This window comes from Plodia interpunctella, chromosome 6 (assembly GCF_027563975.2).
Source record: "Plodia interpunctella isolate USDA-ARS_2022_Savannah chromosome 6, ilPloInte3.2, whole genome shotgun sequence".
Classification (NCBI taxonomy): Eukaryota; Metazoa; Arthropoda; class Insecta; order Lepidoptera; family Pyralidae; genus Plodia; species Plodia interpunctella.
Genome location: NC_071299.1, coordinates 542,784 through 560,216, shown reverse-complemented (window position 1 = coordinate 560,216; position 17,433 = coordinate 542,784). Strand labels below are relative to the sequence as shown.

Sequence of the window (17,433 nt, the reverse complement as noted above, 5' to 3'; positions counted from 1 at the left end):
TTCCACATAAGTTTGTTTACCAATTTGATCGTTCCGAAATTTGGTCGTTCCGAAATGTTAGTAGTTTGTAGCTTTGGTAAACATCATTTAATTTAGAATATGACGTGAAAAAGTGCCTGTGAAGGCCTAATTTCTGAATAAATGATTCGATTTCATTTGATTTTAACTTTATTTGCCACCCAAGTTGTGGTTAAATAACTTTATTTTCTCAAAGAAATTTACATTTAACTTGCAGAGAAAAAAGTTAAGATTATTATGTAAATTTTGTTGGTGTTAACTTTCAAACGCATGTAGCGTTTGATAAACAAATTAAGACGATAGTTGCGTATCTGTGTAGCCGATCTCTGCTTATTTACTAAACAAAAGACTTAAAACAACATTAGGGTGTTCATTTGTGTAGTACAAAATTAAAATGTTTGCAACTATTCCAGAACTGGGCATAACCTGTATTTCAGGTCTCAGAGCTCCTTTCTCCGGGAACTAAAACCATATTATTCATGCATGACGGAATGCTCCGAAAAACCTAAGGTGTGTGAAATGCATAGTAATTTTCATAATAGACCATCACTTGCTTCCGGTGAAGGAAAATATCGTGAGGGAATTTGTATGCTGCTTGACAGTTTAGTTCACTAGTTTGTATGCGTTTAGGCGATTTGAATAAGATCTGACACTGGTGTCAACAATAACATACTTAAAAAGAAAATAATAGTCGTAATATTTATCATTTAACCTGGTAATATTTTAACGGACTTTATACTCGTTTTACTTACCTTCCAGTAAAGCACTACAGTAAATAAGTAAACAATATAACGTAGGTCAACCTAAAAACAGACAGAAAATAATATATTCGATACTGTATTCAGATCATTTTTTATTTTGAAGAATCTACGTTTGCAAGTGGCCTAAACACACAAGTGGCAGTATGTCTTTAGGCGACATAAAATGTTGCTTTTGCTTGCGCAAATACGAGACAGGGTCGGGAAAGAAATGTAAGTGACTGTACAAAGATTCTTATTTGGAGTGCGTGTTTAAGGAGGGTTTTTGAGGGAGCGTAAATAATCAGTATGTACTTGAGCTATACGAGACAATGGAGAGAGAGGGAGAAATCAGGAGTTTAATCTCTTATTTATTTCTCTATACGAATTATCAAAGCTCTTTATACCCAAAGGTCAAAACCCCTTCATTAAAATTATAAATGTTTAATTCTATGTTCCATTTTAGAATAACTGATGATTTTTTAATCACTAGTACTTATTAATATGCCTATGCTGTCTGTCATAGGATTCTCTGAAACAATAACAATTAGAGTATTAGAAATTACAGGATGTATTTCCTTGTTTACAAGCAATATTTGTTTATTACAAACACGACTATCACACATGTGATAGTGACAGTTATTGCCCACGATACGAGCCGGATGAATCACAAAATAACACGAGCATGTATGTAAACGCCGTCATTCCGTCCCTCCTTGCAAAACACATTTGTCGGAGTGAGCCACTTGGGAGATACACTGGGAACTAGATCATAAGCTACGCGGGAATGTTATTTTTATAAATGGAGTTTAACCTGAGAAACAAAATCAAAATCAAATAATTTATTCAGAAATTAGGTCTTCACAGGCACTTTTTCACGTCATAATCTAAATTAAGTGATGTTTACCAAAGCTACAAACTACTAGCATTTCGGAACGACCACTGCTGAGAAGAAATGCCGAAAGAAACTCATTCAAACAGTGTTGGTCCCTATTATGCCAGAAGGGGTTACCATTTTTTAAATATAAATTTATGTATAATTTTTTATCAGTAATATAACATGTAAGTACACAATAAAGTACATGGTCAAAAGGTATACTGAAACATATTATGATTGTGATCAAGTGCTGATGAAAGGAAAATATATATACTTATATATATATATATATGTATAATTAACCAAACAATAAAAACTTTTAATAAAAGATCGAGCTGACCAATTCCCCCGGAGATTAGTAACAACGCTCCATTATAACCTTGGTATTGGTAGTTAGGTATTTCTGAACAGCGATGATAACTTACCATTTATTCATTAGATGTACAAATATTAAACATTTTTAATTTAATTGAATCAAAGAAATGGAATCAAGGAAAACTAAGTTTAGCCTGAAAAGGGATCTCTTTTAAAATCTTTTAATAATGTGGTAAACTTCTGACAGACTGTGGTAACTTTACAAAACGAAGTGTGAAAAAATAACTCGAAAGTTTGATCCGGAATTGTCCCCCGGCGTTTTGGAAGATAAGTAATTTTATAAGCGCAATGCTGGAACAGTCTTTCAGAGTTTAGCCGAATATTCAACACCATCTGTTCGTGTGAACTGTTTAATTTGAAGTTAATTTGGACCGAATTTGCGACGGTTTATATACATAAGAATATTTATTTAGATACTCATTATGTCGATAATTAATATACGGTGGTCACCAATAAACAGGTTTATTTTTGTTTCCACAAAGTGAGAGAGTTTTGGGCTCTCTCACTTTTTCCAAAATCTGTAAATGCAGAATCTTTTGATACTAAACTATGATGTCCAGAATAGAATCTGTCAAATGTCGACTAAACGTTTTTATGGGCTACGTTAAAGTGAATTTTCAATCTTAGTAAACGTTAATTTGAAATTAGGTTCAATCATACGAGTTGATAAAAGAAATACCCACATATACAGCACTGGCCTTTATTCAGGAAAAACATATGAAATGAAACATATTGAATTTAATATGTTTTTATGAATTTATTTAATTTTAATAAATACACAGAAAAAGGATCATATTCTATCATAATTATTGGTAGCCTTTTATATCCCACTGTTAGATTTAGCCGTAACTATATACATAAGTTATGAAATGGACGAAGAGCGCTTTTACCTAGTATATAATAATATGCAGAATATTAGGCATTGCGACCGCAAAATGTCGGCTTGTTATTTGGTTGAAAATGCATGTGACATGTCGACGGCGCGGCGCCGCTTCCTGCTGAAAGAATTTAAGTGCTCTTCGCAATTTGAATCCACTCCAATTTTGCTCTGTCCAATTTTGAGTAGGTGTATTTGAAATATACTAAACTAATACATATAACTGATTATTATCGATATCTCGGAAACTAAGCAACATATTCGCATAGTAATGAAACTATACCAGATTTTAAGTTAGACCTTCCCCCATACAACTATAAAAACCGTATCACATTCCAGTAGTATTTGCGTGATGCGTGAAAAAACATACAGACAGGCAAAAATTGTTTTGGCTTCTATTAGTAATAAGACCTCCCATATATTATGTTTCTTTAATATCTCTTATGTACAGACATTCCACTTATAGTTTTATTACATGCATAGATAAGGTTTCTCTCCCAATATCTGTTACTATTATAATGTCATTTCAGTAAGTCTATTATGTAGCTAAACCATGCCTTCTTAAAACTCTTTACTCTGTTTACTCCGTTAGTGATACTGTGTTTTTTGTTACAGTGTGACGAACATCTTCCTGGTCAATTTATCAGTGGCAGATCTGCTGGTGACTCTGTTCTGCATGCCGGTGCAGATCGCCAAGTCTGTGACGCTGCTGTGGTACTTCGGGGAGGTCACTTGCAAGACTGTCAACTTCCTTCAGGGTAAGCTAGTGTTGATTAGGTCACACAAAAGTTCTCTAGTTTTTTGATGTACCTCATCCTATCTAAATTTATTGGAGTATTGTGTTCGTGGATTTTCAGTGCTCGAAGTAAGTATTGTAGTTGCGATCAATAACAGGAAAAATAAAACGTGATATATTATAGTGAAAATTTATACTTACTATTATCACTACAACATATATTTTTCAAGCTTTATTTCATTTGCTGTTAGTGTTTCAGGCTATTTCTTACTATGACTCAAATCATTGAAGTTAAATTTGACCCCCTTCCGATTGTTCCCTTCATTATCATTAAGTCCATTTTCTAGATCTATCTCCGATCGATATTCTACAGAGTTGAAATTTCTGGCATGTAACATTCACGCAGCGTAGCGTGTATCGTTACATGCCAGTTCAGAAACTTTCGTGACGTCAGACATGTTGTCGATCAGCTCAAGCCAATTGGTGAACTGGTTCGGAAATAGACCGAGGCTGAACATAAGTGATTATATAATTAGAGTACAAAGTAGATTACGATAACGCTGCCCGAATGTTAATACTGACAATACAAGTCCGTATAAAGACGTATATTTTGTCAGGTTAATTATATTAGATATAAGTAGCTAAGTAATATTGTTGTTAGATACTGTGACGTAACTCTTGCATATTGACAACCTCGGTGGCGCAGTGGTAAGGTTCTTGCCACTGAACCGAGAGGTCCCGCGGGTTCGATCCCCGGTCGGGTCATGATGGAAAAATGATCTTTTTCTGATTGGCCCGGGTCTTGGATGTTTATCTATATATGTATTTGTTATAAAATATAGTATCGTTGAGTTAGTATCCCATAACACAAGACTCGAACTTACTTTGGGGCTAGCTCAATCTGTGTGATTTATCCTAATATATTTATTTATTTTTATTTACTTTTCGTTAAACGAACAAAATAGTAGAAAAGTGGACCCTGGGCTCCGACGCTCAACAGCTGTCAAGCGTTGAAGCCTACCTACCTTTTTTAGATTTTATCCCAAATGGTTTACATGACTTTACAGATTCAGAAGACCTTCAGGCGATATCAGAGTTTTATTCTGTCCACGTCCATTTTATCAAAATAGTAACCTAAGCAAACATCACGTAGAAAGACTATTAGACGTTGGAAAAAGTTAATATTTATATAGTGCCCACATGCCTCGTATCAATCATAATCATTTTTATATGATCAGTATTACGTCTTTATTGCTCACGGGGTAGACAGAGTCTAGGGTCTTAAAGGTCACGTTTGGTTACAAAGCGAACTTATTTGTGAAATTATGTGTGACAGTAAGCGAATTGTGGAGATCATCATACCAACTAACATGGCTCATGGACAAACAGGCGAAGACCAAGTAAGCAAAAAATCAGATGGCGAGATGACCTGGAATTCTGTAAAAACTCAATGTCTACAACACAGGACCGGACCTAATGAAAGAATGGAGGCTTTCGTTTTGTCTTTGAGTGGGACACCTAACGACTTTATATATACAGCTAATTAAATAAATATACGAACCGTAACTGAGTTATAAAAACCACAAAAATATTTTACGATTTATTAACCTAACTGATACTATAAATGCTAAAGTTTGTAAGTTTGTTTTGTTTGTTATCTCTTCACATTTTATCTAATCAGCCAATATTTTTGAAATTTTGCACACAATGTGCAAATTGCAATTTGAAATACGGATAAGGACACAGTCCTTTTTCCCAGAAAAAATATTCCCCGTGGGAATCTCACCCGGGCCGAGCCGGGGGCAACAGCTAGTCATTAATATATCAAGCCCTCACATGCCCATAGAAGACACTTATACAGACAAACTTTACCAATGTACTGTTGTATTTGATTTATGAGATTACATCCATAAATTTGCTATATTGAGGTGAAAGGGTAAGTGCTTTGTAACTTTGACCATAAGCCCGTATTAGATAATCCACTCAACAATTTATACTTTGTGTTTTTCTGCGCAGGTTAAAGTTATCGTCAAATTTGCAATATATAGTCCGGTTAAAAAAGGCTTTGTAAATTGCGCTGCCATTATCAATAGAAATTTCTTCAGAAACGTATGTAGGGTGAGTTGCTGTCATGAGTCTTTGACATTAAATTAAATTTGCGTGACGCTGTCGTCGTTGAAATAAAAAACATTAGGTTAAAGTTATCGTCAAAATTTCCTAAGCACTATGGGGAGTAAAATCATAATAACACAAACTCTCTCAAAACACTTGAAACCCATCGTCTGGGGGAAGGGGTTATTGTGAAAAACTTGTAACTAAAGGAAGATTGTTTTTTGTAGGAGTAGCAGTAGCCTCCAGCGTGTTCACCATCACAGCGATGTCCGTAGACCGCTACCTGGCCATCACGCAGTCTCTCCGGCAACCTTGGATGCCGTCGAGGCGAGGGGCGTGCATACTGCTCGCGTTCCTGTGGTTCTTGTCTCTGGTCATCTTTGTGCCTCTTCTTTTTGTGGCGGCAGTCGAGAGGGAGATGGTGCCAGTGCTTGCTAGGAGTAAGAATGGTTCAGTAAGTACTAATTTGACGTCAAATTCTGAAGAATTTAGAACTTGCAGGCACTTTTTCACGTCAAATTTTAAATTTTAGGGTAAAGATACAAAGCTAAAGGTATTTCGGAACGACAGCTGCTGAGAAGAAATGCCGAAAATAACTGATTTGACTGTTCAAATACCAATGTAATAAAGAATAATGAAGAATGTCAATTCTACCAATCTCCTAATTATCAAATTACACGACACTTTGCAAGGTTGCAAAAAGCTAATTTACACTATCACGGGAACATTGAAATAAAACAGCGCGTACGGGAGGAGGATATTTTCGCATCGCAACCTTTCATATTAAAATAAAATATCAGAAACCTGACGTATTTATCCAAATGTTTACCAAGTATAGTCACAATCGAAATATTCGAAATGTAATAGATTCAGTCAAGCCTGTTAAATTTTCTGCAAAGGAAATACTAATTAATTTTCATTTCAACTGAGATATACCAAAAGAAACTTATGCTTCAGTGTATAGTATATAACATCTTGTAAAATGAGAAACAGCTTCTAAGGGACTATATTCCGAATATTTGATTAATTTTCAGTATCTAGTCTCTCGATCAACAACTTTACAAATAAATTAACGATGACCTTTATGATATCCAAAATATAAAACATTAAATAAATTCGATTCAACGAAGTAACGTACATGATTGAATTCACGTTTATGTGTTATGAACACGAAACAAACGAATGACGAAATAAATATTTATTGAAATGCAACATTAGCATTAAAACAACAGATTTATTCTGAACCTAATCCAATTGTAATATGTTGAATAATCTGCTTTCAAAAATGTAAATTAAAGGGCGGAGTGGACCGAATACGTGAGCGCGTTCGTGCCATTCATATTAAGGCTGGTTCAAACGACCATACAAAAAATGGCGTATGCAATCTCGTTAACAGTGTGTCATACAATAATATATACAACCTGGTTTATCATAATCACGATTTCTGTGGACAATTCTTTATGTTAGGTGGTTGTATTTATAGGACCAACACTGTTCAAATGAGTTTCATTCGGCATTTCTTCTCAGCAGTGGTCGTTCCGAAATGCCAGTAGTTTGTAGCTTGTGAGAAATAACTATAAATATAAAGATTGACGAGAAAAAGTGCCTGTGAAGGTCTAATTTCTGAATAAATGATTTGAATTTGAATTTGAATTTGAATATACACAAGCTAAAAGAGCATAGAATAATGCAAATCAGCGTTCTATTGAAATCCTTAAAGTAATTTTCTAAGAAAAAGATAAGACGTAATAATGTTTACACAGTACTTATTAAATATATTGGAATTACTTCGTAGTCTTGTTTTTATTTTAATTGCACCGAGCCAGTCTTTTATTTTATTTGTGAAAATATAATTATGTTTTCTTGAAAATTAATAAGGCTCACAAATTAATAGCAATCTCGGGAGATGATAAATCAATTTAACAAGTTTATTTGTTACAAAGATATATTTAAAAAACCCCGAATGTCAATAATATTCATTTAGCTACAACTTTTGAACGGTTGATCCGATTTTCATGAAACATGGCTAAGAACACGAAATCTAAAATCGCACGAAATCTATATCTAAAATCGAAACAAAAAGAGGGGTGTTATGATTTTGACCACTAAGTATGTCTGCTGTCTGTCTGTGTATGTCTCATCAACGAGTGAACCGATTTGGATGCGGTTTTTTTTATTCGATAGCTAATTTTTATGCGGTGGATATGTTTGATAATAATCAGTTCAATCGTTCAAAAGTTGTAGCGAAATGAATATTGAAAGTCGGGGGTTTTTTAATATCTTTTTAATAAAAAGTAAACCTTAGAATTTCAAAGATTCACCTGTGATTTTACGACCGGCCGCGATCCTGACGATAATTAATACTATTTAGGAATGTTACTGTTGTCTATCAGCTGTTCTACGCATCGTAAGATTCTCCTTTGGATAGAGGGGTCCTATTCTAAGGGCCACACGCGACGTCACGGATAAACCTGACCCGGGTACTTAGTATAATAAAGTCATTAGCAAAATAAAACAGTAAATTTGACGGATAAATACCAAGGTAATAAAAAGGCCCTTTTAATAAAAAGGGCCATTTCGTACAGTTCAATGCCCCGGGCCCAAGGTAGAAATAATTCAACAAATTACGGTACAATTTTCTTTTGATAGTTTAAAAATATCTACGTATAGATTTTGGGATTTTTTTTTAATATTCTAATAATGGATAATACAAAAAAAATATAGATAAAGTATTTTTTTTTATCCAGTATTTGCTAGCTAAGTAAGTATTAAATAATTTAGTTTAGTTTTTTTTTTTTATGTACAGGCTGATGCACGCAGCTAGGACCCGCGATTGCTATTAACTATTTTTATTTATATATTTTATTTGTTGCAGTCTCATATACCTCGCTAACTGTTTATATTCCAAATTTCATTAAAATCGGCCCAGTGACTTAACCCTGAAAGCGTAACAGATAGACTTTCGCATTGTTATATTTGCACGGAAATGACTTTTAGAAAGACATATTAGTTTCAGATATTGAAGTGACTCTAAGCACTACTCAAATAACTGTAAAACACTATTTTTTCTTATCAAAATTATCTACTCATTGAAGAAACTTGATAAAATACTCACTGTGCAGTCTATCTAAAATTTATTACTTCATAATGGAACCCATCTAAAGTAATTGCGTATTAACGACGGTGAAAATTTTGTATAGGTTGAATCTGTATAAGCACTTTTACACATGCATTGATAAAAAAATCTTCGACCAATAACTACATATATTATATTATCGGGACTCAGCACGAAGCTTTTTTATTTTAATGTTAACCTTTTTTAGTGTTGCTGACGTTTACATTAAATAAAAAGAGTTCGTGCTATATCCCGTTAATATAAAATATATATAGAGTGATTAAAGCGCGAAAGTTTTCTTCGACCAATTCGCTTTCTGGAGCATTTTTTTCCAAATCTGTGTATTATATGTATAAGCACGTAATCTTATAGTTTCACTGTTGTTTGATCGTACAAATATTTTAAATACAAAAGTTATCAAAACATGAATGTGTAAAGATGTGTGATGTTTTTTTTATTCATTCACGTAAAATCTATACAATAATCCGTTATTGCACATATGAGTTACTATTATACGTACGTACGTATTTTATTTTTGTATGGTTCTTTTTATGTTCATTTCGCTTTTGGTGCAATAAAGAGTATTGCATTATATTATTCGTTAAAAAACAATAAAAAAGAAACTACTAATCTAATGTTTTATTGTTGAAATGTATAAAAAAAAACAATATATGTCACCATCTTAAAACAATACAACGTCGATGAAGAAATTATTAACAATCGTAACTTACAAATTGAAAATATAAAGAACTTATAAATTTTATAATTCAAAGTTAGTCACAAATCCCAAATGGTTTACTTCAGAATAAAGTTTGCAAAGTCCAATCTTCAGAAGACACTGTAGGTACGTAATCTTCAAATCCCAACTTTAGTTCAATATAAACATGACCTCGCCGAGCGTGAAGAATGCTGTACGAAAAGCGGGGCGACGCTATGCGTGTATGTAAAATTGCGACGACTACGTTTGCGGCTACACATAAATAAATACATACTTCATAAGTTGAATTTTGCTGAGTCGCGCCACGTCGTGCTGTATTATCTCTTTTGCAATCAAGACTTGCTTATGTTAATCTTAATATAAGTAATCATGATTTACGATGATTTGAGAACTATTTTGTTGCCGCATGAATTGATACTGCACGTCATTTCGTCACATAGCGTTCTGCCGCTCACCTATGACGCCTGGTTACTCGAGTGAATTTTCAAGAGAATATTTTCGTATATTTACTACGCTATAGTAAGGAAATTGATTGTGGTAACTTGTGAGTCGGTTCGCGACTCGATGGGGGCACCACCATTGGAGCGAAATATTCTCTAGATAACGAGATTTGTCGCACTATACCTATATATAGGTACATAATATATATACTTATTACAAATATTTATTACAATTATTATCAAAAATAAACCGAAATTATCATGTGAGTGGAAAATCATTTTAATCCGTTGTGATACCGTCAATATGTAAACGATTATCTCCGTGTTGTTAAAAATATTTGGTGCTATTAAAGTGCTTACTTCGTTGCAAAATTATTACTAAACGAATCCTTAGTACACAATCTACCGATTAGTATTTGTGTTGACAGTGAATTATATACAAATATTCATCAAATAACAATTTCAATTTTTGCTTCGTAATTTGTCGTCGACCAGTGTCAGTGCGCGATCATGCTGTGACTCATCGACTATAGTGCGTTATACTCCGCTCAACTACTCCGGAACTGTCTCAACTACTACTTAATAATTAAATTCGAATCCGACGAGGAGCAGTCGATTATTATTATTATTATTTTTTTTTCTTCAAATTTTTTTTTCTTCTTCTCTCTCTTCGTCTAATAATGGCTAGTAACTGCGGGACGTGTGCTGGTTGCCAAAATTTAATCACAGATAAAGAATTTTTAATATGTTTCCTATGCAGAAAGCAATATGATTTAATTTGCGCTAATGTATCGCAACAAAGGTTTTACAACACACTCACAGGTGAACACCGACTGTCATGGCAATGCGTATGCTGTGTTAGCAAAAAACCTAAGTCGGATAATACCAACACTCCAGTGCGCGGCGTATCTGATGGAGTTAATCTGAATAGAGGCGCGGCGGCCTGCAACCTGTCGCAGAACCTAGATGACAGTAGCGCGTTGAATGATACATTGGATATGACAGATATGCAAGTATTCTTGCTGGAAGCGCGACAATGGCGGGAGGAAATGAAAGCGATGCGTGTTCAGCTTGGGATTTTCACTACAATGATCGCTAAACTCACAGAAAAACTGGAGGATAGTGATCGCAGATGTAACCAGTTGGAGGGACGTGTGAATAGCCTGGAGAATCAAATTTCTGAATTAAATTCTAATAGTGATAAGTCATTGCTGGCAACGATCGAACAGCTGAAGTCAGAACTAAATGACCGTGATCAAGATTCTTTGGGGAATGATTTAGAAATCTCCAATATACCTGAAGATAAGGGTGAAAATTTATTACATATAGTTACCGCTATAGCTGACAAGCTCTCTGTAAATATGACAGTTCAAGATATTGTCAGCGCAACACGAGTAGGCAGATCTGCAGAAGCGGCCGGGGTTGAAAATACACGCCACCGTCCCATCGTTGTCCGAGTCGTGCGGCGCGCATTACGTGACGAGTTGCTACGCTCAGCCCGCGTCCGCCGGGGCGCTACGACTGAGGGCATAGGCCTACCCGCACCACATCGCCGCTTCTATATTAATGAGCGTCTGACTAAGACCAATCGTTTTCTATTTAGCCGAGCAAGAGAACTCGGCAAATCTCGAGGTTGGCGGTATGTGTGGACAAAAGATGGAAAAATCTTCGCGCGTCGTGACTCGAACTTTGAATCTCCACGACATCGCATCCGTGGTGAAAAGGACCTTGTTAAAATTTTTCCTACTGAAATCGTTAGTCCATCTAATTTGTAAAGTTATTCGTCATGCTATTTTAACTGTAACTCACAATTTAAGTAGTTTAATTTTATTCTATTTTAACATAATATTATCCTATTTTTGTCATAATTTTATTCTAAAATGCCTGTATTGTCAATTATTTAATAATTTCTTTCAGTTTAATCGCATTAATAATAATTCATTATTTTTTCTAATAAATACAATCACAATTAATGTCTGGCTAATTTATTATGTAATTTTCAACGTAGGCATGTATTTTTTGTTTTCATTTTTTAAACTTATTTGCTGCAGTTTTGTGGTTCTGTTGTTGGCTGAAATTGCTTTAGTATCTGTTTTTAATGAATTTAATAATTTATTTTGCTATCTTGCTTTTGTTGTGAAGACTAAGCGTAGACATAGATTAGTATATTTAGTTATGTTGGATAGATATAGTGACCCGCTAACTCGGATTTTTTTATTTAGTACACACCGTTTCTTTTTTGGAATTTATAATGGGTCCTAAATTCAAATACTTTAAGTTAGGTCTTTTTAATGCGGGTTCATTGAATACTGGCCATGATGACTTTCTTGTCGCGATGGACCACTACAGTGCCGACATTGTAGCAATAAATGAGACGTGGCTTAGCGATCATCAGTTGGAACGCGCACCCGTTGCGCCCGGGTATAGGTTTCACGCCGCTCAAAGGCCACAGCATATGCGTGGTGGACGTGGAGGTGGGCTCGGGTTCTATATTAAGCAAGAAATCAATGTGCGCTATCTACCGCGTCCAAATGACAACATTGAACAGTTGTGGCTTTCAACGCGAATAAACGGATTTAAGTTAGTGATTGGTACGGCTTATAGGCCACAGTGGGTCAGCGAGGATTTATTCATTGATGCCCTTACGGATTCCTTAAATCACTTTTCTGGATATGACTATGTGGTCTTCTTGGGAGATATCAACATTGACCTATTGGCAATTTCTGACAGTAGTACCATTAAATTTAATGCATTTTTAGAATACATGGGATTGACTCAGGTAGTTTCTGATCCTACTCATTTTACCTCGCACTCTTCTAAACTTATTGATGTTGTTTGCACGAACGCTCCATATCGCGATGTTACAGTCAACAATATTACTGGGGGTTTTGGCCACTCGATGATAACTGTAACCTTGTCATTAAAGAAACATAAGCCCTCTCCTAGACACTTTACTTACAGGCCACTGAATGATATAGACTTGAAAGAATTCAATCAAGATTTAGAGTCAGTGAATTGGTCAAATGTTTTGGATTTGCCTACGGTTGATCTGATGGTTGAAAGTTTTAATAGCATACTTACAACACTTTTTGACAAGCATGCTCCATTAAAAAAAGTAATCATTAAACCTGGATCCTTACCTTGGATTACTGATACTTGCAGACGAATGATAAATGAACGTAACCAGGCACATGAAAAATATCGTCAATCAAAAACAGACACCGATAAAAAATATTATAAAGACCTAAAAAAGCATGTAGAATTGTGTATAGCTGGAGAAAAACGTGCGTATATTAATACTATGATCAATAATCAAATTCATGATAGTAAACAATTTTGGAGAAATCTTAATAGTAAAGTTCTTCCTAATGCTAAAAATGATCACACTCTTCCAAGCTATTTTGATGATCCCAATAAAATCAATGATTTTTTCCTCAAGCTACCGAATGCCAGTATTGATACAACGGCTGAAATCTCATCTTTTCAAAATAAACAATTTTCTAATATGACATTCATCTTAAAGACTGTAAGTAGTGATAAAATAGGAAATTATATTCTTTCAATTCAGTCTAACTCAGCTGGTAATGATGGCATTACAAAGGATATGATCTTATTGACCCTACCTTGTACATTAAATGTTATTACTGCGATAATCAATAAATCCATAACCTCTGGTGTTGTGCCAGGCTGCTGGAAGGTGGCTATGGTGACCCCCTTACCGAAAATTAGTAACCCCAAGGAGCTTAAAGACCTTCGAGCAATAAGCAAATTGCCGTTCCTCTCTAAACTTTTAGAAAAAGTAGTATCTGATCAGTTGACATCCTACGTTGAAGAAAATAACATCCTTCCATCATTGCAATCTGGGTTTAGAAAGGGGCGTGGTACAATAACAGCTCTGATTGATGTCGTTGATAACTTACTGGAGGAGCAAGATAAGGGTAAGGGTTCTATTCTTTCGCTCTTGGACTGGACACGTGCTTTTGACTGCCTGAGAACACGTCTTTTGCTTGCAAAATTGTCCTATTATGGAGTATGTGCTCAATCATTGGCTTGGTTTGAAGGTTACCTTACTGATCGCTCGCAATTTGTACAACTTCGAAAATATGATAGTAGCTTATCAATGTCAGAGCTAAAATCAATTCAGCATGGTGTACCGCAGGGCTCCATTCTGGGACCTTTGCTTTTTATCATTTACTGTGCCGATCTGGCAACAATTATTGAAAACAGTAAATTCCATTGCTATGCAGACGATGTGCAACTTTATATTTCTGCAGCACCCAGTGATATTTCTACTGCCGTTCGGAAATTAAATGAAGATTTATCTAGTATTGCGGATTGGTCTCGTCGAAATGGTCTGGTTTTAAACCCGGATAAGTCAAAGTACTTGTTCATTGGTACAAAGAGACAAATTATTCAAATGAAAGATAGTAATCCCGTTGTCATGATTAATGATCAGGTTCTTGAAAGGGTTGAAGAGGCTAGAAATTTGGGTGTGATTTTTGACGGTCAGCTTAGGTTCCAGGCTCATCTTTTAGGTCTAGTAAAAAACTGCTTTTATCGGCTCAGCCTTGTATACAAGATTCGTAACTATTTGTCCGTAGCATCGCGTCAAAATATTTGCGAGTCTCTGATTCTCTCAAGACTCAATTATGGCGATTTGGTATATGGGCCGAGACTTTTATCTAATACTAAAAGGCTGGTGCAGAGAGTTCAAAATGCATGTTTACGTTTTTGCTTCGATATCCCTCCGCGTGCACATATTACACCCTTTCTAGTTAAATCTTCTTTGCTAAACATGGAATCTCGAAGGCAACTGCATCTGGCTAGTCTACTCTTTGGCATTTTGAAATTTGAGAAGCCTGAATACTTATTTAGTAAATTAAAGCTCACCTCACAACGTCATCCTAGATCGAATCGCCCTGTTCTGGCAATACAAAAACATAAAACTAAGGCATTTAAGGGTAGTTTTAAATACGCGGCAACAAAATGTTGGAACAATATTCCCCCACCAATAAGGTCTCTTAATACTAAACTCACATTCAAGGAAAAATTCAAAACTTATTTGCTTGAAATACAGAAAACGAATTTCTCTAACAATTTTGTTGCCGCGTAGATAAAAGTTTACCCAAAACTTATAACCAAACCCTATTTTTTTGGTTTAATAATAGATCTTGATTAATATTTATACAATAATTATTTTATTTTTGCTGTGTTAATTCCTTAATTAATTTATATTTTCCATTAAATATTATTGCATTTGAATTATATAATTTTGTATGTATGTTTGTTGCATGATTTATATTTTGTATCATTTAAATTGTTGCATTTGTATTATGTACAAATATTAGCACCTTTAAATTTTAATTATTGATTTCTATTTACACTATTTGATCATTGAATTATGTTTGCTTGCATCCTCGCTGAGGTGACAGCTGAAAATCAGCGGTTGCTCTCCCCGGGCAACATTGAGCTGAGCTGTAGCCTGTTTGTGCGCCTGTGCACACTTACTGCATGTTAGATTTGTAATCTTTAAAATTTTCTTAAGATTGTTATTGTATGTTGGTGTGAAACAGTAGTACGAATAAATGATTTATCTATCTATCTATCTAAATCTAAACTTCTTAAATCAAAATCAAATCATTTATTCAGAAATTAGGCTTTCACAGGCACTTTTTCACCAAAGCTACAAGCATGTTTACCAAAGCTACAAACTACTAGCATTTCGGAACGACCACTGCTGAGAAGAAATGCCGAAAGAAACTCATTCAAACAGTGTTGGTCCCTATTATGCCAGAAGGGCTTACCATTTTTATTCATCTAATATAGTGTTTTATTGCTACTAGTATTTGATTTTACCATGGAATTAGTAGGTACTGTTGTAAGAAGTACTTACTAAATCCATGGATTATACTCAATGGCATCTGAAATTACTTTTATGTCTACCTACCGCCATATTGTGGCAAGTCATCGCGTACACTTTAGTGAATTAAACTGTCTACAAATGTGCAAGTTTTTTCACGCCATTTTCCTTCACTGAAAGTTTGCAATGTAGACTGTAGCGTATGATTCCACCCTTAATAGGATCACTCCATAATTTTCTCGTGGATTTCACACGAGGGAACTAAGGAACACATATTCTTGGTAGCTGATAGGTAACAATAATATTTCCAAAGTGGATTGGTGTAAGATTTATTCTTTCAATCATAATCATATCAAGTGTGTTATTGCTAACACTGGTGTCAGATTTTATTCAAGTCGCCTAAAGGCATCTGACATGACTTTTACGACTAGTGAACAAAACTGTCCACCAGTGCGCAGGTTTCCTCAAGATGTTTTCCTTCACCGCAAGCAAGTAGAGTTTATGAAAACTTCTATACAGGGTTACTGGTATCTAACGCATAACCTTCCAAAGGCGCATAAGATACATAGAGACTAACATGTTTTGTTCTACGATATTTGTCTAAACGTAATAGATACAAAAAAAATCTTTTTTTTTAGTTTTAATGTCGTTTCTATAAAACGTTAAATCTATGTTCGATTCCGCTACATAACGGTACTGTACTGCATCGTGTTGTTTGGCTATTACATAGAGTTAAGATGTGTAGAATCGCAATCGTAGATTGTATTTTTTTATATGAAAAAAAAAACTACGAATCACGAAAAGTCGTAGAATATAAGCAACTTATATTCTACGATTGGGTACATACCTAAATAGTCTTTAGGAGGTTTTGCGTTTGATACCAGTAACACTGTATACGAGTCAGATTGGTATACAAACTCATATGGCACGAGTAAGATACGAAACTTTCGATAAACAGGCTTAACCATTACACCACCACCGCTTCAGTGATCTAGCTTCACAGCCTTTCGAATTTTCCCGAAAACCCGGATGGTAAGAGATGGACATGCACAATCTAAGCATCTTGCAGTATCTAGCTAGCTCAGTTTAACTAGATTATATAGGGACTACATCTAACTAGATGTATGTAAGCTGTCTAAAGGATTTAGATATCAGATTCCAGAAAGGTTTCACGTAGAACAAGACAAGTGAAGTGGGACACAGACAACCTAAACCCTACTTTTACATAACTGTGTAACTTTATATACACCAGGGAACTAAATAATAAAGTACATTTTATGTGTACGATCATCTATTATCTTAAATACTGTTTGTATGTTGTGAAAGTTTATTGATGTATGTATAAGATGAGGGCGGACCCCCGTGGGCTCCGAGAACCTGCAGTCCTTAGGTTCGATTCCCAGCGTACAAAATGTGGATGTAATATCTTGCTGGAAAGTTTATTTCTGTTTATTATAATTAAGAGTGACTGGACACAGCTAGAAACCAGTATTACATTAAGAGATAATACTATATAGATATATATTTTGGTAATAATTTTTAATCGACTTCAATTTTAATCATTTCAA

At 34.9% G+C, this 17,433-nt stretch overlaps 1 protein-coding gene across 2 annotated transcripts in view; it reads left to right on the top strand.

Annotated features, from left to right (window-relative positions):
• Nucleotides 1-17,433, top strand: part of LOC128670934 (neuropeptide FF receptor 1-like) — a 66,825-nt gene that overhangs the window by 35,259 nt on the left and 14,133 nt on the right. For both annotated transcript variants that reach the window (XM_053746962.1, XM_053746963.1), the window contains exons 3-4: nucleotides 3,500-3,642; nucleotides 5,960-6,186. In XM_053746962.1, the coding sequence (XP_053602937.1) occupies nucleotides 3,500-3,642; nucleotides 5,960-6,186 (370 nt within the window). The remainder of the gene's footprint in view (nucleotides 1-3,499; nucleotides 3,643-5,959; nucleotides 6,187-17,433) is intronic.